Here is a 27,115-nt window from a genome sequence, read left to right as displayed (position 1 = left end):
CATCACCTATCTTCAAGACTTTTTATGATGCTACAGTAATCTAGACAGTATAATGCTGACCAAAGAATAGACAAATAGATCAATGGAAGAGAATAGAGAGCTCAGAAATAGATATAGCCACACAAATATAATCTTCCACTTTTTAATGACAAATCAAAGGCAATTCAATGGGGAAAGGAAAGTCTTTTCAACAAATGGTGCTGCACCAACTGGACATCCACATGCAAAAAAAAAAAAAAAGAATCTAGTTATGTATAGATCTTACATCCTTCACAAAAATTAACTAAAAAAAATGACAGACTTCAAAATAAATCATGTGAATGCAAAATTATAAAAATCCTAGAAGATAGTTATCAGAAAAATATCAAGATGACTTTAGGTTTGGTAATGACTTTTTAGATATAATACCAAAGGCATAATCCATGAAAGTAATTTAATTTGTTAGATTTTATTAAAGTTCAACATAATGTTCTCTAAAAAAGACGCTGTCAAGAGAATGACAAGATGAGCCATGGTTTGGGAGAAAATATATGTAAAAAACACATCTGACAGAGAATTTGTAATCAAAATACACCGTGAACTCTTAAATCCCTACAATAAGAATGTTAACAACCTAGTTTTAAAAATATGAACAGACATTTCACCCAAGATTGTATACAGATGGCAAATAAGCATATGACTCTCAAAGTCATACATCATTAGAGAATCATAAATTAAAGCAAGGAGATACTGCCACACCCTTCTTAGAATTGTCAAAGTCCAAAACATTGACAACACCAAATACTGGTAAACTGTGGAGCATTAGGAACTCTCATTCATTGTTACTGAGAATGCAAAATGGTCCTACCACCGTGGAAAGGCACTTCAGCCTTCAGTTTCTTACATAATTAAATAGTCCCTTCCCAAATGACCCAAAGGAGTTGAGAATTTAAGTCCCCACAAAACTCATGTCCACATAAAAACCTGCCTGTGAATATTTACAGCAGCTTTATGCCTCACTGTCCAAACTTGGAAGCAACCAAGATGTTGGATTTTCACCTTTCGTAGATGAAAAGATAAACCATGGTACGTCCAGAAAATAAAATCGTACTCAATGCTAAAAAGAAGTGAGCTATCAAGTAATGAAAATCCATGACGGGACCTTCAATCCATCTTATGCAGTGAAAGAAGCCAATCTGAAAAGGCTCCATACTACATGATCCCAACTATAGGACATTCTAGAAAAGGCAAAACTATGTTCACAGTAAAGGAGAAAGTGGACTATCCTGTATTTGTCATGTCTTCTAAAAATTTTCAGATCATGGAAGGAACAAGTCTGTCGGAAACGATGTGCTGCCAAAGCAGAGTCCTGTCTGCTCGGGGGACGTGGAGTGACAGGCAGCCAGACCTAGGGCCCCATAAGAAACACTTGAAATGCTTTAAAATGTGTATACGCTTCCCTTGCAGAGAATATTTTGGAATCCAGCTGACTGAACTGTACTAAGTCAAACATTTAAATTGAAAGCCACAGCTGACCAAATATTATTGTAGGTGTTTATTTTACTATCTCAAAAGGCAGCTGCTTCCCTAGTGAAAGCAAATTAAACTTAGTTAACAAACTTCTTTAATTCGACGACATGAACTTTAAACTGATGTTTGAAAACCAGAGTCAAGATTTTTAACGTACCCTGACCATAAAGCAAATAGCCTACTCTTTTTTTTCTTCTTCTTCTCCTGCCTTGCACAGAAAAAGTAGAAAGAGCTCTACTCCACGTGCAGTGGGAGTCAGGGGGTCCCAAACTCAAGGTCAGCCTGGCCTCTGGGAGCTCTAAGTCTTTTCTAAGTGACTTACTGTCTCAGGGTCTCAGTTTCCATATTCCATTCCAGGCACCCTCACCATGCCAGGAGGATAAAGGTGCCCTGGTTCAAGAGGAAAAGGGGCCCTTGACCTCTCTCTCATCTCTCACCCCGGCACAGAAGGACCACACAGCACACGGTGTGAAAACCGCTTCACAGAATATTGCTTAAGTCCTTCCCAGTTTGGAAATTCTTTGTTTCTATGTAAATATTCCAAACATCTTCACTTCCTCTGACCCACAAAGAACAAGACTTCTACCCAAACAATGCTGCTCAGGCTCATAAAATTTGAGAGCTGCAAAAGAATTTGGCAAGACAGACTCTTTGGCCCTTAGCTTGGCTCTGAATGGACATGGCCTTACATGATCTCAGGTTTTTTTTAATAGTGAAGAAAATCCAGACAGGAAATTCTGGGGAAAAAAAAAATCCAACTCTAAGGTTTCCTTTTTTTTTTTTTTTAATTTGGGCGATTTCTACCTATGTTTCCTCTGGTTCATCTTATAGAAACAAAAATAATTTCTATTTGCCCAGAGCATTCGCTTATGAACCCAACAGGGAATTTCTCAGCTCCTACGCTGTCCAGAGCAATGTGCTGGGTCCTACGTGTACAAAAGGGAACCGAATCTCGTTGCACCCAGGGACTCACGATGTAGGGAGGGACAGTCCTCCTCTTGGGAGGTCAGAGGTCTCGGGGAGATTGAACTCAGCCAGTGCTAGGAGAAGCAGTGGTCAGAGAAGTTTCTTACAGAAGTCAATGCTTGGGCTGCATTATGGAGGATGAGCAGCAGCGAGTCACTCAGCAAAACGGTAGAAGGGAATCTCCGACAATGATAACAAAATGAAAACTATGAAATAGGAAAGTATGAGAGAGTATGGGATACATGTAGGCATTTTATTAGCTGGACCCCAGATTTCTTCCTGAGGGTCCAGACGAGTCACAGAGCTTTCTCTGTATCCTTCAGACAGCAGGATTTTTAAATGGGGGACTGAGGCAATCAAATTTGTGTTTTATAAAGATCTTCCCTCTATCAGGCATGTGAGTAAAGCATTAGTTAGATTGAGGAAGCTGGAGGTAGAATGAAAGTTCTATGGCTTTTTCTATAATCTAGGTAAGAAATGATGTGGGCTGAGCACCGACTGCTCAGTGTCTTGAATCATTTTAGTTGCTCTGCTCTGACACATCTCACATTTTCTACATCTGGGCTTATGTATCATCAATGCATCTGGGTATGGACAATAGCTCAGCCGAGAAACATTTGTTTCTTTTCAATTAATGTCATGCAGTCACTTTATTATGCTTTGTAGAGTTACTATGTCATGTTCGTAGTCAACTGATTACATGATTCCACTTGGTGTTGGAATCATAAACTTTTAAATCTGCAGGAAACCTTCTAATTCATCTGGTCTGTTTTCGTACTATGTTTCTTCAAATCCTAGGTTTCTCCAAGAGGAACTGCAGATGAGGTCATATGGATGTCGTTAACGTAGACGGAGCTCCTAGCTCTGTCACTCACTGTCACCAGAACCAGTCCTGCCAGCAGCACCACGGCCATGGGCACCATTCCCTTATCCTACTGCAGCCAGCACTGGCCTGTCACCGCCCCCCGCCCCCTGAACCATTTTTTTTTTCTTGTTTCTGCATATTCTAATTCAGATTTTGTTTGGAAAAGAGTCTCTGCCACTGAGGTACAATAACCCTCGCTCCCCACCAAGCTCCACCAATGAAGAATTGAGGCCCAGGGAAGGTAAGGTTCTTGCCTGTGTTTGTACTTGTCTAATGGGTTAGCAGAGCTCTAACGGCAAAGCTGTTAACCCATATTCAGGGAGAACCTCAATCTGAATCTGAAAGCATCCCCGACCTCTGCATTATATTCTCATTCCTTACATGAATGTCCTCGTTCCTTACATGAATGGCTGTGCATCTTAGACTTCTTATTAAAGAAGGAAACAGCTTCTTCCTAAGATTCACTTTTTCCTATGTGAATATGTATATTTGTGTGTTTCTGTAATGAGATTGGTAAACAGATTCCAGTTCACATATTTTGTGGTGGCTAATAAGGGATTCTTGTAGGGTTTCCTTGTACAGGCAAGTACAAGGTTGAGCAAGAAAGTCAACCTCTGAATTCAGAGTAAGGCCTGGTGCATGATTCTTTTTTGTTGGTGTTTTTGTTCTAAGTGTTGGGAATTTAAGTATCAGGAATCATCTAGAGATGCTTAATTGGTGATAAGTAATTTTTCAAAGGAATCATAAAAGAGTGGCCCTCAAAATATTATGGGTGAAGAATCACTTGGAGAGATTATTAAAGGGTAGATTTCCACACATTTCTTTAGGATCTTCTGACTGAGTGAATCCAGAATGGAGGCCAATAACCCACTTTCAATATAGACCCCAGGTGACTCTGATTCAGAGGGGCCTGCACACCACACCCTGGAGACTGCTGTAGCCATAACTAGATTTTGGAAGAGGTTAGCTTCACATGATGCATTTGCTTTAAGTCAAAAGACTGCACTACGCTAGTCAGGCTCAGGGACTCAAACCCATACCTGCTAAGTCTTAGGGGATCAGCCTGGTGTGGGGTTCCTTCACAGTATAGCTTCCACTTTCCTTGGCCTAGACATCTTTCACCAAGCGTAAAGTTCACGTATTCAGCGCAATGGAAAATGGCTTCTTCTTTCAAACACTTATTCCACCCATCATCCTCCAAATATCTGCTAGAGAGTGAGCTACAGTAAATTCCTCTCTTGTTTCCAATGTAAAATTTCAAGAGAGTTTGTGATGAAGAGCAGAATCACGATTGGATATTAACATAATCAAATTTTATTTCTATACTTGTTTTGACAAAACAAAATAAGGCATTTTAACTTTTATATAAAACTGCATCTTAATTTAAAACTATTTGATGTAAGAACAATGCCCTACTTTTTCTGTGATGATGAGTAAAAATAAGCTTAAAGCAGTAAATGGCCTTGGAGACCTTCAATGGCCTATAAAGCTTTTTGCTTGTGGGCTATTTCCAGCGCCATTTCATCATTAAGGACTCATTTCCAGAACACCAAGGCTGATGATCACTTCATGCCCAGCCCCAGATGAAAACTGGAGAAAAGGCATTTATCGAAAACCAGACCACTTCTTGATACATTTGGACTAAAAGAGAGAGGTCCCAATAGACAGTTTCTTTCTGAATTAAAATACACTAAAAATTAAATATATATGAACAGATTCTTTCTACCCTTTTCCCTTTCCTGCTTTCTTTTATTCTTTCTTTTTTCTTTCATTTCCCTTTCTTCCTTCTTTTTCTTTCTTTCTTTCTTTCTTTCTTTCTTTCTTTCTTTCTTTCTTTCTTCTTTCTTTCTTCTTTCTTTCTTTCTTTCTTTCTTTCTTTCTTTCTTTCTTTCTTTCTTTCTTTCTTTCTTTCTTCTTTCTTTCTTTCCTTCCTTCCTTCCTTCCTTCCTTCCTTCCTTCCTTCCTTCCTTCCTTCCTGTGTATTGTGTGTATAGCCTTCCTTAAATTTCAATGGAATAATATCTGACCTCAAATTAGACCCAGCTGGAGTTAAGAATAATCGCTAATACCGAGTGCTTATTATTTATCAGATACTTTAATAACTGACTTTAATAACTGATACTTTAATAACTCTCTAATAACTCTGTGAAGGGGGTATTACTATCTCCACTTTACACACAAGAAACAATGACACAGAGAAACTAATCAACTACGTTACGATCACACAGCTACTGTCTGTGAGAACCAAAGCCAACAAATTCCCTATTCTTGTGTTAGTGCTGGTGCCAAGCATAATTCCCAACCCCTATTCTAAACCATTCCCCTCACAAGCTCCAAGAAAACCTGATTCGTGGGCTGTGATCCATCTAAGCTGGCTCACTCTTAGACTAATCCAATGCTCTTCAACACTTGATTCAGGATTCTTATCTCACCCTCACTCACTTTGGACAAATCCAAGGCTATGGGATCATAAACTGCCCAATTGTCTTCAATGAAAAAACCACCTTGAAATTACCTAACCTTTCCCCTAAAACCAGTGACTGTCCTCCCCAGATTTTTATCCTCTGAGATACTAACACTCTATCAAGGTGGGTGGTGTTCCTCTTACTGCAGTATCTTCATAAACTTAATTTTGCTCAGCCAACAGATTTTTTTTTCAAAAGAATATATTTGGGAAGTCGGCAATACTCATGAAGAATTAAAACACTGTATTTTGTTATAGATGCAATAAATAACACTTTCTCCTCTAATTCTTTGCAAACCAAAATTTCACTACAGCAGAATAAGAAAATTGCTATCAAGCTCCATGAACTACTTAAAGGACATTTGACATTTCCTGAAATTAAAAAAACAAAAATTAAAGTATTTACGGTTGTGTGATTCTTAAACCAACAACCTTTAAAAACGTTCTCTACAAATAAGAGAGTCTGAGTGATTCCTCTGGCCCACATGAAACATAATCTGTGGAATTTAAGAAGATTAAATTAATTAAAGATACATGCTGATAAGTTAAAAACATAGATGCTCATCTGTATATTACAAGCATCTACAAAGTAAGAAAATATTTTTGTTCAGAAATTTTCTTCAGTCAGGAGACCAACAAGAATAAGGAATCCAAACACTGAAAACAGCAAATAGAAACTGGGGATTGGGAGGGTGGGTGAGCAGGGGGAGCAAAACTTGATTATCTCAGAATGATGATGTAGCCAGGAAGTAGTTCTTCCTAATAAAGGAAACGTCCTATGGTAAATATTTCAGGTGTGAACACTCAACCTACAGGAGATCCCATTTCTCAGGAAATAGCTGTAAATATATTCATCTGAGTAAAACAATCATCTGTGTCCAGTCATGCATGCTCTCTGCTCCTGTGGCTGTCACTGCTGTCGATCTGAAGTTGAAAGGTAATGGCCTCATGATTCAAGGAAACTGCTGAAGTGTGTACTCAGGCTTCAGTTGGAGAGATGGGTTCATTTATCATCATAATAAGCTATTACCATCGGGAGGTCACAACTCATTGAAGAGACAGTCAGTCTAATTGGCTCAATCCCGTTAGCTTTCGACGTGCCTCAAGGAGATAAGCGCTCCTTCGCAGGTAATTTTCAATCACCCCACAAACTACTTGTTTAATAATTCATCACATTTCAGATTGGGGTCTTATCACATGGCTCCTTTCTCCATGTGGCAAATGTCAGATTTCAACTACTTGGGATCTCAGACCCAGGTAACACAAGAAGAGCTTAGGGAAAAGTGAAGTAAGACAGCACCTGCTTGCCTCAACTACCACTGCTGGAAGTGATGAGAAAACCTCAGCAATAAAAATGTGGACTTTATGCTTCTCTAGGAGGCACTGCTGACAATAACAGGATTCCCTGAAACTATCCGAAGAGATAAGGGTGCTATTCCACCCCTGTGATTAATTAAGCGTGCCAATCGATTTTTAGCCCATAGGACTGGGGCACTTAATAGTTAAATGATCACACTCAAGCAGTAATTTTTACAACAAAGTCTAGAATAGAGAAGCAATAGTTTATAACAGATTAAATTAAAAATAACGGCTGTTCTAGTTAAAATATTTTATTTTACATCTTTGATGATATTCTGTTCACAGAGGGCACAATCTCTGGAGGCAAACTCACCCCAATTGAAATGCTAGTTGTGACTCAAAATAGCTGAGGAACCTTATAATTATCTTGTTCTCTACTATTTTTTACACAAATGGTGGTCATATATATACCATTCTGCTTCCAGGTTTAATTGCTTAACCATGTATTTTGGATTATTCCATATTAGCATACAAAGAATTTCTGTCCTTATTTAAAGTTTTATGGTGTTTGGTTACATGTATGTGCCCAAACTCATTTAATTTGTCTTTCAATGACAAACATTTTTATGGACATCACGGACATTCTTGAACGAATGACTTTGCATTTCTCATGTTTATATTTACCTGTAGGATAAATTTTCAGAAGAGAAATATATTAACACTCGTGTATTTGTAACTTTGGTGAAGATTGCTAAATTGGTTTTTGTGGATTGCATCAATGTATATCCTTACCACCGATATATAACGATCTTTGCCTTTTTAAAAATATTTATTTATTTGAGAGAAAAAGAGAGAGAGCGCATGAGGGGGAGGGGCAGAGGGAGAGGGGAGAGAGAATTTCAAGCAGACTCTGTGCTGAGGGCAGAGGCCGAGCTGGGGCTCAACCTCAGGACCCTGAGATCATGACCTGAGCTGAAACAGAGGGTTGGACACTTAACTGACCAGGATCTCTGTCTTTTTAAAGTCTCGGTAATTCTGTGCTATGCATTTTATTCTCTTTCCTAAGATAAATGACAAATGATCCCCCAGGTATACTATAAGTCAGGTTGAACATTGTTTTATATTTTTTCCAGCTTCACTAAGAAATAATTGGCACATGTTACTGTATAAGTTCAAGGCATACAGTATGCATTTCCTTTTCTATGAACTGTTCTTATCTGTTGCCCATTTTGGACTAATTGGCCTTTTTCACCAATTTTGATACTCTCTTTAGTATTAGATTAGCCTTCTGTTTGCTGTATGTTATGGTAAGGAAATGTGGGATTTTAAGAAAGAATTGAGGGGCACCTGGGTGGCTCAGTAGGTTAAGCATCTGACTTCGGCTCGGGTCATGATCTCGCAGTTCTGGGATGGAGCCCCACATTGGGCTCCCTGCTCAGTAGAGGAGTCTGCTTCTCCCTCTCTATCCGCTTTTCCTCCCACTTGTGCTCTTAAATAAATAAATATTTATTTACTTATAAATAAATATTTCTCTCTCTCTCTTAAATAAATAAAATCCTCAAAAAAATAAAATAAAAAAGAATTGATATCATTTGTATTAGTTTGCTAGGGCTGCCATATGAAAGTACAACAAACCGAGTGTCTTAAACAACAGAAATCCATCATCTCACAGTTCTGGAGGCCAGAAGTCCTAAATTATGGTGTTAGTCGGGTTGGTGCCTTCCGAGGCTATGGGAGAGGCTGTGTTTCAGGTGTCCCTCTCTAGTTTGTAGCTGGCTGTCGTCTTGTCCCCATCGGCATTCTCCCCATATGAGGGTCTGTCTCCAAATTTTCCCTTTTTATAAGGATACCAGTCTCATTGAATTGGGATCTATCTTAATGACCACCTTACTGACATAGCTGTAGGGTGTTGACTGTGTTTATCACACTTAGAAAATTTACTTCTTTAATCAGTTACTGGTGGGCAGAAATTGCAAATTCTTTTACCTACTAGGCCTTCAGTGAAGTGGGAAGAGGGAGATACTCATCAGGTCATTTGTTTGGAAGACAGGAAGTGATGATTGTTAGCTTTATTTTGGTACCTTCAAGATAAAGTACAAAACATTCTGCAGGTTTCTCAGAAAGCTAGCTAACTGATGTAATTTTTTCACATCTGCAAAGCTTCTACTTAAGTCAATGATCTACTGACTTGCTAAAATTAACTCTCTGTGATTGTCCATTTTTATCTTTAATTATATCTTGTCCCTTACCACCAGCAGATGCTCTATCAGACAGCAGTAAATAGGGCACAAAGCATTCTTCAACAAATGTCTTTAACTGGTATAGGCTACCTCAATATAAATTCCTACAATGCACAACTCCAGAAAGTCATGCAGAAATTGGCATTTATTGAACAGCTTCTGAGCACTCAGGGCGTTTTAGAGGGTTTTGCACAATTCTGAGGCTGGAACTCTCATTTTGCAGATAATGAGACTCAACTAAATTATGGGATGTGTCCAAGATCATAAAACTAATAAGGTAGATATATCTGGAATTTGAATCAGATCTGTGAAAGGCATAAGGACCAGAACACTAAAAATAATGGACTGTGACTTCTCCTTACTTAATTAGACCCTTTCAATCGATTCTCATGAAAATGAATAAAGAAAACAATGTAGGAGTTTGCTAGTCAATGATCAAGGTGTCAGCAGGACTGGTCTCTTCCAAGTGCTGTTAAGGAAGAAGCTGTTCCAGATTTCTGCCCTTGGTGTATAGATGGTCATCTTCTCTCTGTCTTTATGGCATCTTCCCCTCACACGTATCTGTCTTCCTACAAACTTGCCCTTTCCCTACAAATTTGTCCTTTCCACTATGAACCAGCAACAGTAAACAAAAAAACCCACTATATAAAGAACACTCTGGATAAGAAAGGTTCCAAAATGGCCTAACACTGCCCTACAAAGAATATTGGGAATTTGTCCCACCAGTATCCGAATCAGCAATGGATCGGGGTTCCCCAAGGTTTTCCACAGAGCAGCACAGACCACACAGCATAAAGTGTTAACAAAGAAATAGAAAAAAAATGTAGTTTTACATAAAGATTGGATTGAAACTCAAATTGGTGGTGATTTTGCTTTCTTTAGTTTTGAAATGAGGAATGGGGGGTTGAAGAAAGAAGAACTTTCCTGTTCTTATTATGGCATAGTCTTTCCTTTATAATTTCAAAGAAAATTGTATACAAAGAGTACTTGAAATTCTATTTCAAGTCTGTGCGTCTTGTTATTATTCAGTAGCCACTGTGTTAAGCCTACAGCTAAAGGGATGACTAGCCTGAGGTCCTGTGTTAGGTGGCAATCAAAACATTATTTTATACTGTTTTAGATACTCTTAATTTTGTTTTGTAGGGACAAATTCCCATCTGGCATCACATTCCTTTCACCAGAAGAACTTTCTACATTTCTCCCAGCGCAGATTTGTTTTTGAAAAAGTAGTTCAGCTTTTATTTCTCTGAAAAACTCTTTGTTTGCCTTCCTTTTTCAAGAATATTTTGGCCTGCTAAAGAATTTTGGACTAACTTTTTTTGTATGTTGTTGTTTCTTTACCCTCGGATATTTTAAAATATCTGTGTACTATATTCTAGTTCACATCATGTCTGACAAGAATCTTCTTTCTTATCTCTGTTCTTCTGTACATGTTGTACCTTTTTTCCTCTGGCTGCTTTTAAGATTTTCTCTTGGTCTCCCTCTTTTTTTCTTTTCTATTCTTTTCTTTTCTTCTCTTTTCTTTTCTTTCTCTTTTCTTTTCTTTTTCTTTCTTTTCTTCTTTTCTTTTCTTTCTTTTTCTTTCTTTTTCAATTTAGATATACGTTGGCATGATTTCCTTACCATTTTTCAGTCCGTTTTCATGAACTGATTTTCCTCCTGGTTACGGTTCATATGCCCAGGCTTGTTTATAGACCCAGTAATTTTTGATCTGATGCCAGACATGCTGAATTTTACATTTTTGGGTGTTGGATTTTGTTGTAATTAATCAGTTTTGGACTTTGTTCTGGCATGCTGTTAATTCACTTGGAACAAGTTGATTTCTTTTAAAGTTTGCTTTTAAGATTCGTTAGGGTGAATTTAGAGCCTCCTGTGATCTCAGGCTAATTTAACCCCTCTACTGAGACAATACTCTCTGAGTACTTTATCTGACGTCCTCCCTTTTATGAAGATGTTCCATGTTAGGTGGTGGGAAAATGAACTTTTACCAGCTTTGTGTTAGTTCCAGGAATTGTTTCTCTTGCTACATATTGGTTTTTCTTTCACCAGCCTTAGGTGGTCTTCTCCCATCCAACTCAATACTCAGCCAGGCTGGAGGTCTCCCTTATACCTTTACAGATCTCTGTCTCTGTCTCTCTCTCTCTGTCTCGCTTTCTCTCTCCCTCTCTTGCCCCATATCCCTCTTCTCTGATATCCTGTCCCACAATTTCTAGCTTCCTTGACCTTCAATCTCCATCTTTCAGACCTGATGTTTATCCTCCATCCACTTGGAACTGAACCCAGGCAATAATCCGGGACAGTCGTAAGCTTCACTTTATTTTGTTTCTCTTTTCTCAGGGATCACAGACCCTATACTATTTGTTGTCTAGTGTCTAAAAATTGTTTCGTACTTTTTCCCAAGTTTTCTTATTTAAAGCAGTTGGGTAAAAAAAAAAAAAAAAGCAGGTGGGTAAATTGAGATTCTATCATTCAATTATTATCAGAAGCAAAAATTCCAATGTATTAGTTTTTATAAGCTTTTCTAAGAATGGTTTTTGAAATTATAGTCTTTACTTCAACCAGAATTTATTTTTATGTATAATGTGAGATAGGGATGCAGAGATTTTTTTTTTCCTCTCTGTCTTTAGATAATCAATGTATGAGGAGCATTTACTACATGGTCTATCCTATTATTATTATCTGCAAAGTCTATTTTGTTAAAAATCAAGTATCCATAGGGTATTTCTGGGCTGTTTTCTCAGTTTGTTTTCTAAAAGATTTATTTATTTATTTGAGATAGAGAGAAAGAGAGAGAGGGTGCAAGCAAAGGGAGAGGCAAATGGAGAAAAGGAGGGAGATTCCTCAAGAAGACTCCCCACTAGGCGCCAAGCCAAACACAGGGCTCAATCCCTCAACCCTGAGATCATGATTTGAACCAAAATTAAGTCCCATGCTTAACGGACTGAGGCACTCAGGCATCTCTCTCAGTTCCACTTTTTGTATTTTGTATTTTTATCTTTTTTCACACCCATAGCCTTGTGTCTTAATTATTATATATTTTTAAAATAAGTTGTGTTTATATCAGAAAAGTTTTGATTAAAAACTCTCCAGTTTTTGTTTTAAATTTCCTCGGCTTATTCTTGGTCCTTTGCTTTTTCCATATAAATTTAATCACTGGTATTTTTAATATTTACTGCTATTGTAAAGGACTAATTTTAAAAGTATTCTGGGGCCCCTGGAGTCTCAGTCGGTTAAGTGTCTGCCTTCCACTCAGGTCATGAAGCCAGGGTCCTGGGATTGAGTCTTGCATTGGGCTCCCTGATTGGTGAGAAGTCTGCTTCTCCCTCTCCCTCTGCCCCTTGGTTCGTGCTTTCTTTTACCCTCAGTCTACCTCAAATGAATAAATGAAATATTTTTTTAAAAAGTATTTTTAACTGATCTTTGCTGATATAAAGAAATATATAATTGATTTTCATAAATTAATTTTGTATACGGTTCCCCTTTTGATTTGCTTATTAATATTTCATCTTTTGAGTTTGTAAAGCAGATACTTCTACCATTTACAAGTGTGGGGGGTTTTCCTTACCTTCCAATCTCTCTATCTTTTATTTCCTATCATATTGCAGTGTCTAGATCTTCTAGTACAATATTACATAAAAGTGATCATAGTGAAAACTGTCTCATAACCTTAAAGTAGTCTTTCAATGTTTTATATTAAGTATTTGCTATTCCTCTTTGTGGAGACACTCTTGATCAGCTAAAGAGGTACCTTTCCTATCTTAGTTTGCAAATTTTTTAAAACATCATGAATCATTAATTTTGCCTATTTCTTTTTCTGCATCCATGGAGATCATTTTATTTTTCTCTCTTTTTTATTTTATTTTTTTTTTATTTTTTTTTTTTTACAGTAATTATTTTTTTTTTTTATTTTTTTTTTTTATGATAGTCACAGAGAGAGAGAGAGAGGCAGAGACATAGGCAGAGGGCGAAGCAGGCTCCATGCACCGGGAGCCTGATGTGGGATTCGATCCCGGGTCTCCAGGATCGCGCCCTGGGCCAAAGGCAGGCACCAAACTGCTGCGCCACCCAGGGATCCCTTCTCTCTTTTTTAGTCAGTCAATATGGCCAATTACTTAAGCTGATTTTATGAATTAAACCAACCTGAACTCTAATGATAGGAGCAAGTTGGCCCATTTTGTTTTGCCATTTTTATATATTACAAATTCAGATTGTTTATGCTTTGTTTAGAATCTATTTGCATGAGTGACTTTGGATAGGGATTTCCTTTTTATATCTCCCTCGAAGGTTTGATATCAAGCCCACCGAGTCACATAAAATTAATTATGGAGTAATCCCCATGATTCTGTTCTCTAGAAAAGATTCTTTAAGTTTGAATAGTGATTGAAATCACTTGTAAACAAAACAGACCTGGTGGCATCTTACTGGGAAGATTTTCTTGACTACTGATTCTATTGTTTTAATGTTCATATGACTTTCAGGGGTTTTCCCTTGGAATCAGGGTTATTAATTTTTATTATTCTAGAAATATACTTATTTTTATGAGTAATTAAATTTATTGTGTGCAAAGTTTTAATGATTTCTTTTTTTTTTTCTATTCTTGCAGCTTCTTCAGGATTTTTTTTTAAAGAATTTTATTTATTTACTCACGAGAGACATAGAGAGAGAGAGGCAGAGACACAGGCAGAGGGAGAAGAAGGCTCCTCGAGGCAGCCTGATGTGGGACTCGATCCTGCCCTCCTGCGCTCCAGGACGGTGCCCTGAGCCAAAGCAGATGCTCAATCGCTGAGGCCCCAGGCGTCCCAGCCTCTTTCAGATCTGATCAGTTTCCTAAAGGTGCCCTGGCCCCCCTAATGGGACAAGTGGCCAAGCATGTGCATAGACCACTTCTAACCATATGACTACAGGAAAATGGCTTCATCCCCTGGGTCCTGACTTTCCTCACCTTCAGCATGATTTTCTTTTTATAAAATTTTCTGAAGTAATTTTAGTTATGTCCATATTTACATTTCTATCATTTATGTGTCTCTTTACCCACTTTTTTTTTCTATTAGTCTTTCTAGAGCTTTGCAATTCTTTTAAAAGTGGGGCACCTGGGTGACTCAGTGGGTGAGCATCTGCCCTCGGCTCAGGTCAGATCCCGAGGTCCTGGGATCAAGTCCCACATCGGGCTTCCTGCATGGAGCCTGATTCTCCCTCTGCCTGTGTCTCTGCCTCTCTCTCTGGGACTCTCATGAATAAATAAATACAATCTTTTAAGTAAGTTTTTTTGGCTTGTGGCCTCTCTATTGATATTTGTTTTCTATTTCATTAATTTGCATTTCTTAAATTTCATATCTGTATTGTTTCCTTTCTTATGCTTTCCTTTGGATAAGCTGCTCAAGCATTTCTATTCCAAAGCCAAATGCCTTACAAGTACTAATGAACATAACTGAATGGAAAAATAACTAGTAGAAAAGGGCTAGACACATCTGGATTCCAGTCCTGGCTGTTTTACTAACTGGGATATCTTGGCTTATCAGCTGATAACCTTAGTCATGTATCTTAACATAATTGAAAACATATATTCATAAGTTGAGTATTTAGGGGATATGTTTTGTACAGAATCTATATAACTATTACGTCCCTGCACCTGATCAGTAAACTCCTACCAATGTAGCCATTGATTACTTCTGTTGGTAACCATAACCCAAAGTTAACTGAGATTGATATTACTGTTAAGTCAACTCCTTAATTGTTCCCACCAATTGCTATTAAACTGAATCCTCCCCTACTTGATTCGTGTTTAGTTGCTCAACTGTAAAAAACTGATCTTTGTCCCCATTGTACTTCATTATAAGGTGCTGCAAACAGAATGATGCATATGAATATTAAAATGCTTTTTTATGTAATAATTTGTAATGTTAGAATTAGTGCTCTATATATTTATTTAGGAAAAATATCAAGATACTATTATGATAAGGCTAGATAAGTTTGAGAGATAAATACGTTTGATCTTGAGTCCTTGTAGGTGGGATAATTTTGCATAGTTGACTTTACCATCACCATAGGCAACAAGTAACTTCTCGACTTTTTTTGTTTTTGTTTTTTAATAAATATATTTTTTCATGTACCTCTAACAATGCATTTGGTTGGTTGTAGGCAGCAAGTCTTCTAGATACTACTCTATTACCAATTTATTCTTAATGAGATCTGATTTATGAAATAAAAATTCAATCACAGTCAATTTGTCCTATTTACCTTTTTGGCCATGCCATCTCCACTACACAATACCTTCTTAATTAATCCATTTAATCCAAGGCTTGAACTGGAGGAAGTTAAGGATGCAGGATCAGGTCTGACCTTTGCTTTTGAATAATTAGAAGTCATAAATACACATTACGCTTTTAAAGGAGATTGGATCCTGCTTATTCGTTTTTAATTTTTTTTAACCAGGTCTGAAGTCATTTCTCAACCTGACATAAGTCCTAAGTCAAGAGTCATTTCTGAACAAACTAAGCAAAACTACTTTTGTTGTTGTTAAGCATGTAGCATTAATCACAAAGTGTTCGTTGAGCTCCTTTTAAGTGACAAGAACGACCCTGTCCTCTGAATCTCAAGCATCAATCTCCTTCAAATCCACAGATTTGAGATCTGAGAGACAGAACTGGAAGTCAAGCAAGCACAACAAAGAAGTACCAGAGCTTACTTTTGGAAGCCAGATGCTATTTTGTCAGCAGACTCATAATGTGCATCTTAAGCTAGGCTATAGGTATTCTTGGCACACACATGAAGCAATTTAAAAGCTTCTCTAAACAAAAAAAAAAAAAAAGCTTCTCTAAGCTGGAAACAAAAAGGCAACGTAGTGTTGTAGAAAATAAGCATTGTTCTGTAAAGAACAAATCACATAAGATTAATTTAATAATGCTCAGAGACAGGATTGTAAACCTTAATGGTAATGTGGGAAGAGCAGACAGGCCAAGCCAGATTCTCGGGGAACTTTACAGATGCGGAGAGAATTGTTTTTGGAAGCTGCACTAACTATTTCAGACCACTAGGGTAACTTTACGTAAATGACTATTTCCATGTTCCAATAGCACTTAGTTTACTAAAGCAGTAAATTATTCCAACTCTGAAATACCCAAACTGTTTCTGAATAGCTGTAGCCTGTAGCAAACCAGCAGGATGCAGTCCTTCTAGCTCTTTCCACCCCTGTCTAGTTCCAGGCTTAAACCAATGCCCTACAACCAAGCATTAACATTTGCCAAGCATTTTGAAAATGAAATGCTGCCTAGTACAACCCTGTGGGTGCCCGACTTAATCCTCTTTGACTCTCTAGAGCAAGGGGTGAGGGGGAATTAACACTTGATTGTGCCAATTGTGCTAAATATTCACTCACATGTGAGAAAAAATATTTTCAAGATTGTTATTGAGGAATTAACTCATAACTGAGATTGTGGAGATGTTTAGATGGGCCGTATAATAATGTGCTAAGTTTTTCCAGGCCTCATTGACTGCCTTCCCATACCCTGCCCAATACACATTCAGTTACGTGTACCTCATGACTCCAAAGGGGCTCTGCAGTCCATAAAAATGTTTCTTAGGATCAGAAATATTCAGCTAAATTGGCTAGTGTGCTTGAGTTTTATCACAATCGGGTGCACCTCTTTGTCGGCAAAGTGCCTCCCGTGTGGAAGCAGTTTCATTATTTGGAGTCAGGTTCCTAAAAAAAGGAAGAGTGGCATGTGGCATCTTCATTATCAAAGAATATGCACGGCACATCTTCCTTCTGTTGTAAGTAGCCTTACAACCAAGTGATTTGGAAAATGTTTGAAAATTGGTTATACAAATATTTAGCGAAGCTAATAGCATCCCATAAATATTTTTTTGACTTAGGAATTAACACTAAAAAAGCGGAGGAGGGATGATATACCCGCTGCCTCCTGGTCATGGATGTAAATGAAATTCTGTATCTAAGCAGATGCACTAGTTTCTTGATATACTATTTCTGTCAGATTCTGGCAATGGCTCTGATTTGAACAGCAATTACTGGTAAAGAATTTAGCCTCGACTATTTAGAAAAGTGGCTTTATTGAATTTACAAACAAGGCCCTACAATTTTCCATTTCCTTAGCAGGATATTAAATCAACCAAGCTAAGCATGTCATCATGACTATAATTTACGTGATGTGACATGGCAGTTAAGATGTACTGTGGTAATTTGTGAGAGCGCGCAGTATTATTGTAGTATCAAAAATTTATATGGTTCAGTTATTAAGGCAAATTGTTTCATTCATACTGAGATATCTGACAGTAAACCACCAAGGGCTTCCACATTACATTAAAAAATGTCTTCCATATTCAAACAATTTGCACACCCTGTTACCATTACTTGGTTCACGGAGTGGAAAGTGAAGCCTGGGCAAGCACAGCTTTTTGATGTGAAAATGATCTGTGGGGGAATATGAAGTGCTTCCTTGTGGGAGGTTATAAGAAACAGTTCAGCCAGGATAAAGGAAGTTATCTTTGGGCACCAACAACTATGAACAGGATGTCCAAATTCTTTGCTCTGGTGCTATTTAATATCCCATTTGCTTGCTTTCCTTATGTCAGTTTGATTTTCAGCCAACAGAAAGAAAAAGCATATGACCAAAGAAAAAATATGGAAAAGGCGGTAAAGAATATTCTATTCTAAGCTCTTCTTAAATAAATTTTGCCACTGTAAGAAAAGTCCAACCTCTGAAACTCATCCAATTTTGACCCAAGGCTCTTCTCTGAATTCCTCAGAGCAGAGGCAAACAATTTGAGAGTTTATATATTTATCTTTCGGGGGGCAATTTTAAGCCGTAGGTATTCAGGTCTTATGTGCTATTTTATTCTTGTTGGGAATACAAGAGGTTCCAAAATAGAACAGGATAGAATGACTTCTTGTTGTAAAAAGGCCTCACAAACACAAGTTTAATTGGATTTTTATTACAGCTGTAGAATTTTATGCAAAATACACTGTCTCTTTTAAAGTACATGTTCACTGAAAACCGTATTTTATTCATTAACACATTTTTCATAATAGATTTTAGAAGTCTGCTAAAAATAAGAAACTAGCCACTAGTTATATATATTTTTTCTTAATCAGCTAAAACCACCAGTTCCCATTCACTGAATAAGATGTGAACTACTAAGTTTTTCTTGATACTCACACGCCACATAAGAGAACTACTAACAATAAATATATTTTGTTTGTTTAATCAATGAAGATTTCTTCAAAAGCAATACTACATTCTTATAGGTGAAAACTTAGAGGCTTACATAGCATCAATTTGTAAGGGATTTTTCTGTGACCATTGCACTTTCTGGTGTGATTAGGTAATTTAAGTATCAGCTGATAAGGTACTAACTTTCGCAGGACGAGCAGACCATTTAGAATTACTATATCAAATTTCATTTCCAAATTTTTCCGAATTCTTTTGAAATTCCAAAATAAGTTTTTTAAATTCTTAGGCAAAATAAGATAAAATGATAAAAGCCATGGCCCTCATCTAGATAGAGTTAATCCACAAAATAAAACAACAAAAACCACTTGCATTTCTGAGGCTGCTACATTTGTTTATCTGTGTATGTTTTTCTATACGTATGAGTGGGCTTTAAAACAAATGTGCTTTCAATCTGGCATTTCTTCCAGGGTAAGTTTTCTTCTTGAGCACCAGGAAGTATGTTGTTTACATAAGCTTCATGGCAAGAAGTAAGTTAGTTATATAATAAATCTCATTTCCAATTAACATTCATACAAGGTAGAAAAACTAGCTGTCTTAAAGATCAGCTTTGAAATGAAATAGAAAAGGATGAGGAAAAATTCAGTAAGTATCCTACCGCAGACAACTCTAGAAAAACAGCTATTTCAAGAACAAATATTCTTGCAATATTCATAATTTGTTTCACAAAACTATCTTTGAGGTTTTGCAATAATATCCCAGAACCTTCATTAGTTCATTCATTCATAGAAAGAATTATCATAAAAATGACTTGGAAATTGCCAAAAAAAAAAAAAAAAGTTAGCATAGAACACCAACTATATATGCAGGATGCTGGAGCTCATTACTTTTGGTATACATACTTCCCCCACAGGACCTAGGAGAAATATCCAACGTAAGCCGACTCAGTTGCATCTGGCAACTCACCGTGTCATGAATTTGTTCTGAGCTTTCTTTAAAAAAATACTTATCAAAACCCGTTCTCGTTATTGATCGGCTAAAGCAAAGTAGCAAGAAGCCAGCACCATATGGACTTACTTTGTTCCCCAGGTACGGGGCTGGGGCGCTCCAGTAGTAGCCCTGTGCCAGGGCACGGTGGGCCTCCAGACTGCTAACGCTGATCTGCTGAGGTGGGTCCACGTCATCCTGCTGCGGAGCCACTCGAATGCGGCCAGAGATGTCAGTCAGGTACCAGCCACGCATGTCTTGTATCTTCAAGAAAACACACAATCGTCTCACTTGGGAAAAACAAAACCAAAAACCACCTCGACTTCTTTCTCTTTCATAGGACATATGGTGTCCATTTTTTGGAAATTAAAAAAAAAAAAAAAACCCAAGACAATAAAAGTTTAGAAAAATAGGAGAGCTATGGAGAATGTGAAATAAATGTACATCGTGTGTACTCATTATAGATTCTCATTGTTTTCTTGCTGAATCTAGGAGCTTGGATTGTAAAATGTGATAATCTGTTTTAATTGATCTAATGCTTTTTCAGACCCCAAATACTTCTTTCTTAAAAACAGAAATTTGTTCCCAGTTACACAATGATTATGATGTTACATAAATTATCAGATAGTTGAGCTCTATATTATGTATTTTTCATTCCACTACTAATTTCCTGTTACTTATGGGAAAAATAATCTCAAAAGGTTTTCCATATATGTTTGTAAAACAGAGGAAGAAAAGAAATAAGATATGCAACTGCCTGAAAGGTAGCTTTTCATTCAGTATTTCCACCCTTCTCATATAATTAAATTTCAGGTTTGAGGCTTAGGGACATTTGAATCCACCAGACTGTTGCTATGGCCACAGCTCACAATGCTATACCTAGTCCTTCCCCTGGGGTCCGAAGTGCTGTCGGAATTCACAGCCTAGATCCTCTGCCCAGAAAAGGTAGGAGCCTTAAAGGAAACATTAGGAAACGTGATTTGCTCTTTCATCTTTACTCTCTTGCCAGGGGAAGGCAGACAGCTACAATTCTAATTCAGACTGTCCTACCTAGTTGGGACAAAACACAATGTACTGAGGTTTGTGGCTACGCGGGGCCCGCGTAGATGTGCGCGGGTGCCTTGGTGTTGTAGGTGATGGGGAGCAAAATAGTGACTGTGATAATATGTAGATGGCACACTTAAAAAAAATTCTTTTTCATGTGGAGGTCATTTGATTCTCCAAGTCCCAAAGCTGGGACTGCCTTGGTCAAAAGAGAAATACCCAATAAACATATCGGCTAGCGAGACCCTAAGATACATGTTACTTCCTTCTCTCCTCTTCAGGTATTCCAAGGCAGCGCAGAGAGATTCAGAAGACGTTCTTTCCAGAAGGCTTACTGAAACGCAAACACCAAGGGACTGAACTGCTGAAAACCAAGGCTAAGTGCCCCTCTGGTTACCACGAAGCTCCCAGGGTGGGGTGAGACTCTACAGACAGAAGCTCCGGGTTCTTTGCAATCTGCTCCGGAAGCAATGCATTCGACAGCGTACAACTCAGACATGAGAGCATGGTCAGAAACTCCTCAGAGTATTTCAGACTTGACTTCAAAGCACTACAGGCAGGAGAGAATATCTGGTAGCTGTGGTAAGGGTTACTCACCTAATTAAAGTGGAAGGGGCATTTGGGAGGCAGTTTACTGAGGAAGTCATCTTTGCAAAGCACAACTCGGGTCACATCACTCCCCTGCTACCCCCCCTACCCCCGCTGTGGCTCTCCAGGTACAAGCATCCATCCAACTTGGCATTCCCGACCTCGCACGGGAGAGTTTCTCCTTCCCTTCTGAGCTTCTCTTTCTCCAGCTTGGATCCTGCCCCTCTGTAGTCCTAAGAGCTGCCATACAGGCTACTTGAAATTCCCCGAGGGGCCCATTTTCCTCTCACACCTCCTCAAAAGGACACAAACCACCGTCTGTGCAGAGTTGAAAAGGCAACGGGGAGCAACTTTTCTTAATTTGTATACCAACAATATTGGCGAATGGAATACATAATTCTTCATATCACAATCTGACGCTTTCTTGATTGAATCGTCTGCCCCTGGGGCAGTAACTACATTAATTCCTTTACTGCCTCACGCAGCAATCATGGACCCTGAAGAGATCCATGTTACTATTTCTAAGGGATTCCAGGCTCCACACCGCTACAAGTAAAACCCGAAAGTCTTTGATCAGAGATACACAAATGGCACTTAAAGGAAAAATCTATCACTTCCTCATGACAACTGTGAAGTAAAAAATTACGACCAGAAAACAATTTTTTAAAAAAATTTCTTGCAAAAGGTACAACAGCAAGGAGGCCTGTGGAGCAGCACCCAGAATGAAAAGGCTATTGCTTACCTGGCCGTAGGTCCAGTAGGAGCTCTGACACCTGTCTGAAACCCCGGAACAGAAACACTCGTCACAACCTTTATGATTATCCTCTTGCAAATTGAAGAAGCCGGCTTTACAGCGACCGCAGTCCCCACCTTCCACATTCTCCTATAAATAGAAACACAGATGCCCTTCAAGATGAAGAACTGCCTCTGTCTAGTTCCGTTCAAGGAAAATGTAAACTGTCCATTCTTCAGTTACCCCCCAACCATATTGAAAGAATAATGATATCTTGAAAAATCTGCTCAAAAGTTCCTTGTTAAGCTATATCCTTCCTAACCACCCCGATGGGAGAGGTTACTGGACACGAATCTCCCAAGAGCTAAGGTTTGATCTTCACGGATGTCACGAGCATAAGTGCCAGAGTCAGTACAGCAGGGAGTGACACGGGGGGAAACAGACACAGGTAGGGTCACCGTTCTCTGTTGTTGAACCACTTCCTCTCAGAACACATGATATATGATAAAATCAGAGACTGAACTCATGGAGGAATAGCAGCATGTTGATATTATACCGATGGCAAAACACTCTCCACATTACATATTAAAAATACATACACTTGAGGCAAGAGTGAGGCCTGACAGGGTGAGAAACCGGAACAAAGGCCCATAGATTTCCTCCGTGCAACTAAGCAGAAAAAGAGGAAAGTTTTTCTTGGTTAATTTTCACAGGGTTTTCTTTAGTACATCGGAGTAGCCAGTTAATCATACAGGAATAATATGGGAAAAATAAATCTCGTTCGGTGACGGCTCTCCAGATTGGTATCATTAATCCTGGCCCCAATACACTGAAAAATTATTTGTTTATAGATGGGCCTATATCATGGACTCAGGCCAGAGAAAGCTGATTATCTGGTGAAAAACTGGGAAGGCCATAGTCTCTCAATTTAAAGAACAGTTCATCTTAACTATTCACTTCCAAATGAAGGCTCTTGGCTTTCTAGGAAACAGATTCTCAGTATTCCCTAGACCCGCATTTGCTCCACATTCTTTCTCTCCCTTGGATTCCTTCATCACCTTAATTCTGAAGCTTTCCTTCTCCTTAAGGAACTTCTCTTTCAGCTGCCTTCCCATAGGCTTTTGTACATTGTTTTATTAAAATCATCAAAAAGGCACAGCTATATCTTTTGAGATTGTTCTCTCCGGTTAAATACCATAATCCCTCCAGAGGTGGTAGAAGCCGTGTCTTATTTCTCTAGAACCAGAAGATGGCGGGGTTCCTGGTACAACATTGAGCACTAGTCAAATAAAATTGTATTATTTTAAACGAATCTCTTGGTGGCTGTGTTTTTCCTCCACCGCAAACTGCTGTGCACATAGTAGATAATAAAATAGTCAATAAAATAGTTACAAAATAGTTTAATAAAACTATTTTTTGAATAAAACAAGATTGGGCAGAAGATAGGATTGATAAGATCTGAGAATGGAGGAGAAAAAATAGAAAAAGAGTGTGACAAAAATCCCCATAATTGGTAAAAACAAAGAGGTTCTGCTCTTGGTGAGAGAATAACTGATTTGAAATTAACTATTTTAGTCTTAATTTGTATGACCCACTTAGGATCCCAATCACTTCTCTATGGCTGGGAACCTAAACAAAGGGGTGTCTCTGGGCCCGTTTCACATGTCAAGTTTTAGCATTCTAATATATACACAAATTGAATTATTGCCACAGACATTCTTGCCAAGTTTTATTTCTAAGGTAGATTTCAGATATTTTGAGATGATGACTGTCAACAAAACTAATCAAACTAATTTCAGACCTATGGCAACAAATAAGTCTCAAAGCCCTGAAGTTGAGAGGACCTTCAGAAGAGTATACAGGCCTGAAAGATGAAACATCTCCATGATTATAACTTAGCTTACCCTGCTGAGGACATAACAGAGCTGTTCTGCAGAATGTGCTCTTATGGTCTTGGTCTAATTCATCTACTTTTCATTTACTCTAATTTGAAAGGTTGTAATACCACTTTTCTGAGATTTAGACTGAGTATGATGATTTGCAATTTTTAGACATTAGTTACCTTCTCCTTATCTCTGTTTTAGCCTGGAAATATAACCTTGAGAAGATAGGATTAAATGATTTCAATAGTCAATTAATTAATAACCTGAACCAACACATTAGAGTAGGAATTCTAGGGACTCTCAAGATGGATAGGTCAAGGTCTCTGTCTTTAAAAGTCGACATCTAGAGCTGGGTAAAATGATACATTTATAATCGACTCTAATGCAAGGTGGAGTTGGATCATGTGCATCTGAGAAATCAATCAAACTGTGGGAACACAGAGGAGGAGGGATCGATCCTGCTACGAAGGCTTGAGGAGACTTGGTGACAAAAGTGGGATTTGACCTAAGTTTTGAAGCATGGTGTAAAAATGCAACCTGTTGGAGGAGATAAAATGAGAGACCCATGCTAGCAGAGATACCGGAAACAAGAAATAATCCAAAAAGTAGAAGATTCACTCATCATTTATTCTTTTACAACAGACATACTGAATATTTGCTGTATGCGAGGGCCCGCACTTGGTACTTGGCTTCCGGCGTCTCTGCTCTCACGTAATGAACTTTCGAGGCTACTCTGAGATAGGGATCATTTCTCTTAGGAGTCGGTAAATCATTGCCAATTGTTCTACAGGAGGTAAATCAAAAGAACTGTACTTAAGGCACTGAAGTTTGTGGGAACAGGTAAAATGTCTCAGAAATGGAAGACGCTGTTACAAAGAACTCTTTCATCACCATTCGGCGGAGGAAAGGGTTAATTCCAACACCACACATTCTAAACAGAAAGGACCACCCCATGACCAGCTCCTGGAAGATCACCCATAAGCCCTTGTGCTTGATAAGAATTTTTGGATACCTGGGGCCGGGGGTCACAGCAGACAGTTTATGTTAACAACACCATCGATGGTGGATGTCTGGTTTTGTTCACCTACGACCCTAGGCCATATTTATCAGCTTACAATGCAGTTTATGGTGAATGCCTACTTTCGTCTAGCTGAGGTCCAGTCAGGATGTATCAGTTCGATCTCTGGGGGAAGAGGAGATAGGTCAGTCATAAAAATGCTTCATACCTGCATGACTGACTTCCCAGTAAAAATCCTCACTCGCAAGACCTGGGTGAGTTTTCTTGGTTGGCAATATTTCACAAGGTATTGTGACACATTGTTGCTGGTAGAAATAAATAGTTCTCTGTGTGATTCCACTGGGAGAGGGTAACTGGAAATCTGCACTTGGTCTCTTCTGGACTTGTTGGTCCCTATGCACCTTTGTCTTTGCTGATTTTAATCTATATTTTTTCACTGTGGTAAACCATTACTGTGAGTACAACAACTTTTCAGAATTCTGTGAGTCCTTTAAGTGAATCACTGAAAATGAGTGTGGTCTCGGGAGGCCCCCAACACACCGTGGGAAAGATAATAGGATGTTCATACCTATAAAAACAGGTTACCCAAAGTGATAGCTTTGCTTTGTTTGTTGTGATAAATCTTCAAGCCAAAATATTTTAGGCCTTTTTACAAGTCCTCAAGCTAATCCTATGCTCCATCTCTAGGCTCACTTCAGGCCCCTTGATAAGTAGTGATCAATTTCAGTAAGATTTGCATAGCATGTCAGCTTCAGGCCACAACTTTAAGTTTCTAGACTCCTACTTATTTAGACTTGAATTTGCACCATATTTTTTCCTTTAGTGAGTGGTAGCTAGGTTCATTTGACTGAAGAAGTTCTTGTTTCTGATTGTTCTCAGGTTCTATGGTGGACTAATACTAAGCCAAATCTAAATAGCAAATACGGTGGATATAGTGCCAACTCCTATATCTGTCGTCATGGCCTAAGTAAAGGGCCTTTCAAGGCTGACAGAAAGATGAATTGCGGAGAAAATCTTTTTAGGTCACCATAGCTCTACTTTCTGGGCATGTCTCAGCTTATATAGAATCAATTAGTTAGAACAGGTTTTACTCCCCTTTTTCCTTTTCCAATCTCCCCTGACAGAGTATATCTAAGTGATTTCTTCTTTAAGGATTGTGTTTCCAAAGTTTTCTTTCAAGTGAAAATAGCCTCAAAAACAGTGAAAACATCATGGTTGGATATTTAATATATTTTAGAGTGGCACAATTCAAACACAGAGGCATATAGTGTTCCAGGACTTAGACTGAACCTTCATAAAGACGAGTTCCCCACCTTCTAGCAGTTTGCTAATATATCCAATCATGACAGCTCGGTTCCCAATTCTTTTTATGGGTTCCAAGGTACATAACTGCTTTTTCAAAACTTCTTAGTGGTTCATCAACAAGGTCATCCATGAAGTGGCTGTGATTGTAGTCCCAATTCATTTCTGGAAGATCCCTTTGATATGAATGGTTCAGGACTCAAATTTTTGATTCTCAGATTGAGATTAAATAATCTGCTTTACAGGTAAATTCCTTGAGCAATTTAATTTACTATGCTGTCACTATCAAATTATTAACAAAAGTTCTCTACATTATCTTTCACTATTCCCTTATTTGCTATTATTATTCACCCGTTCATCAAATGATTGGTGGTCTACTACATATACAGCATTATACAAGATGCCAGAGGGAATATAAAAATGTTCTGGAGGATTATGGCAAAGGAGGTAAGAGTGGACAAATAAGTGTACCACAAGGCAGTCCTATGCTATGAGTCATGAGGCCATGCTAGGGGTCAGACACCAGATTCACCTCCAGAGTCCTCCATTCTTCTGAAGAAAAAATAAAACAGAAAAGTAAGACAGGTGTGAAAGGAACTGATCCTAAATACCTAATAATAATGGTGAGTTTGCAACATCCAGCCCGAATGGTATTTTAGTCATTAGGAGATTCCTCTCTCCTTTACCTATCATTCTATTACTTCTTTGTACTGATCAACTTCAGAAAGGGTTAACATATAATTCAGTATAATTTTTAAAAGTTGTTCTGTTTATTTAAACAAAACGGGATTCTAATCTGTTCTCTCTCAGCATTCAAATGAACAGCTCTTGTTAATCCAGTAATTTTAAGATTTTATTTATTTAGAACCTAATAGAGTTCAATTTTTTTTTGTAATTCACAAATTTATAGATCATTTTTACACCTAAGCCCATGATATGAGCAATTTCTGGAATGCTCCCGGCTTCTACTCTAGAGATTAATATTCCTTTATATCATCATATTTTCCAAAAACCAAATATTCCACTTTCTTG

The 27,115-nt window shown here is 38.2% G+C and overlaps 1 protein-coding gene across 3 annotated transcripts in view; it reads right to left on the bottom strand.

Moving 5' to 3' along the window:
• The window catches only part of LAMA2 (laminin subunit alpha 2), a 583,647-nt gene that overhangs the window by 303,609 nt on the left and 252,923 nt on the right, over positions 1 to 27,115 (bottom strand). For all 3 annotated transcript variants that reach the window (XM_072833687.1, XM_072833697.1, XM_072833705.1), the window contains exons 11-12: positions 21,890 to 22,030; positions 19,606 to 19,779 (exon numbers count right to left, since the gene is read on the bottom strand). In XM_072833687.1, the coding sequence (XP_072689788.1) occupies positions 19,606 to 19,779; positions 21,890 to 22,030 (315 nt within the window). The remainder of the gene's footprint in view (positions 1 to 19,605; positions 19,780 to 21,889; positions 22,031 to 27,115) is intronic.

Source organism: Canis lupus, chromosome 1, assembly GCF_048164855.1.
Source record: "Canis lupus baileyi chromosome 1, mCanLup2.hap1, whole genome shotgun sequence".
Taxonomy (NCBI): domain Eukaryota; kingdom Metazoa; phylum Chordata; class Mammalia; order Carnivora; family Canidae; genus Canis; species Canis lupus.
The sequence above is the reverse complement of the archived record's forward strand: the minus strand, read 5'-3'. Positions and strand labels throughout refer to the sequence as shown.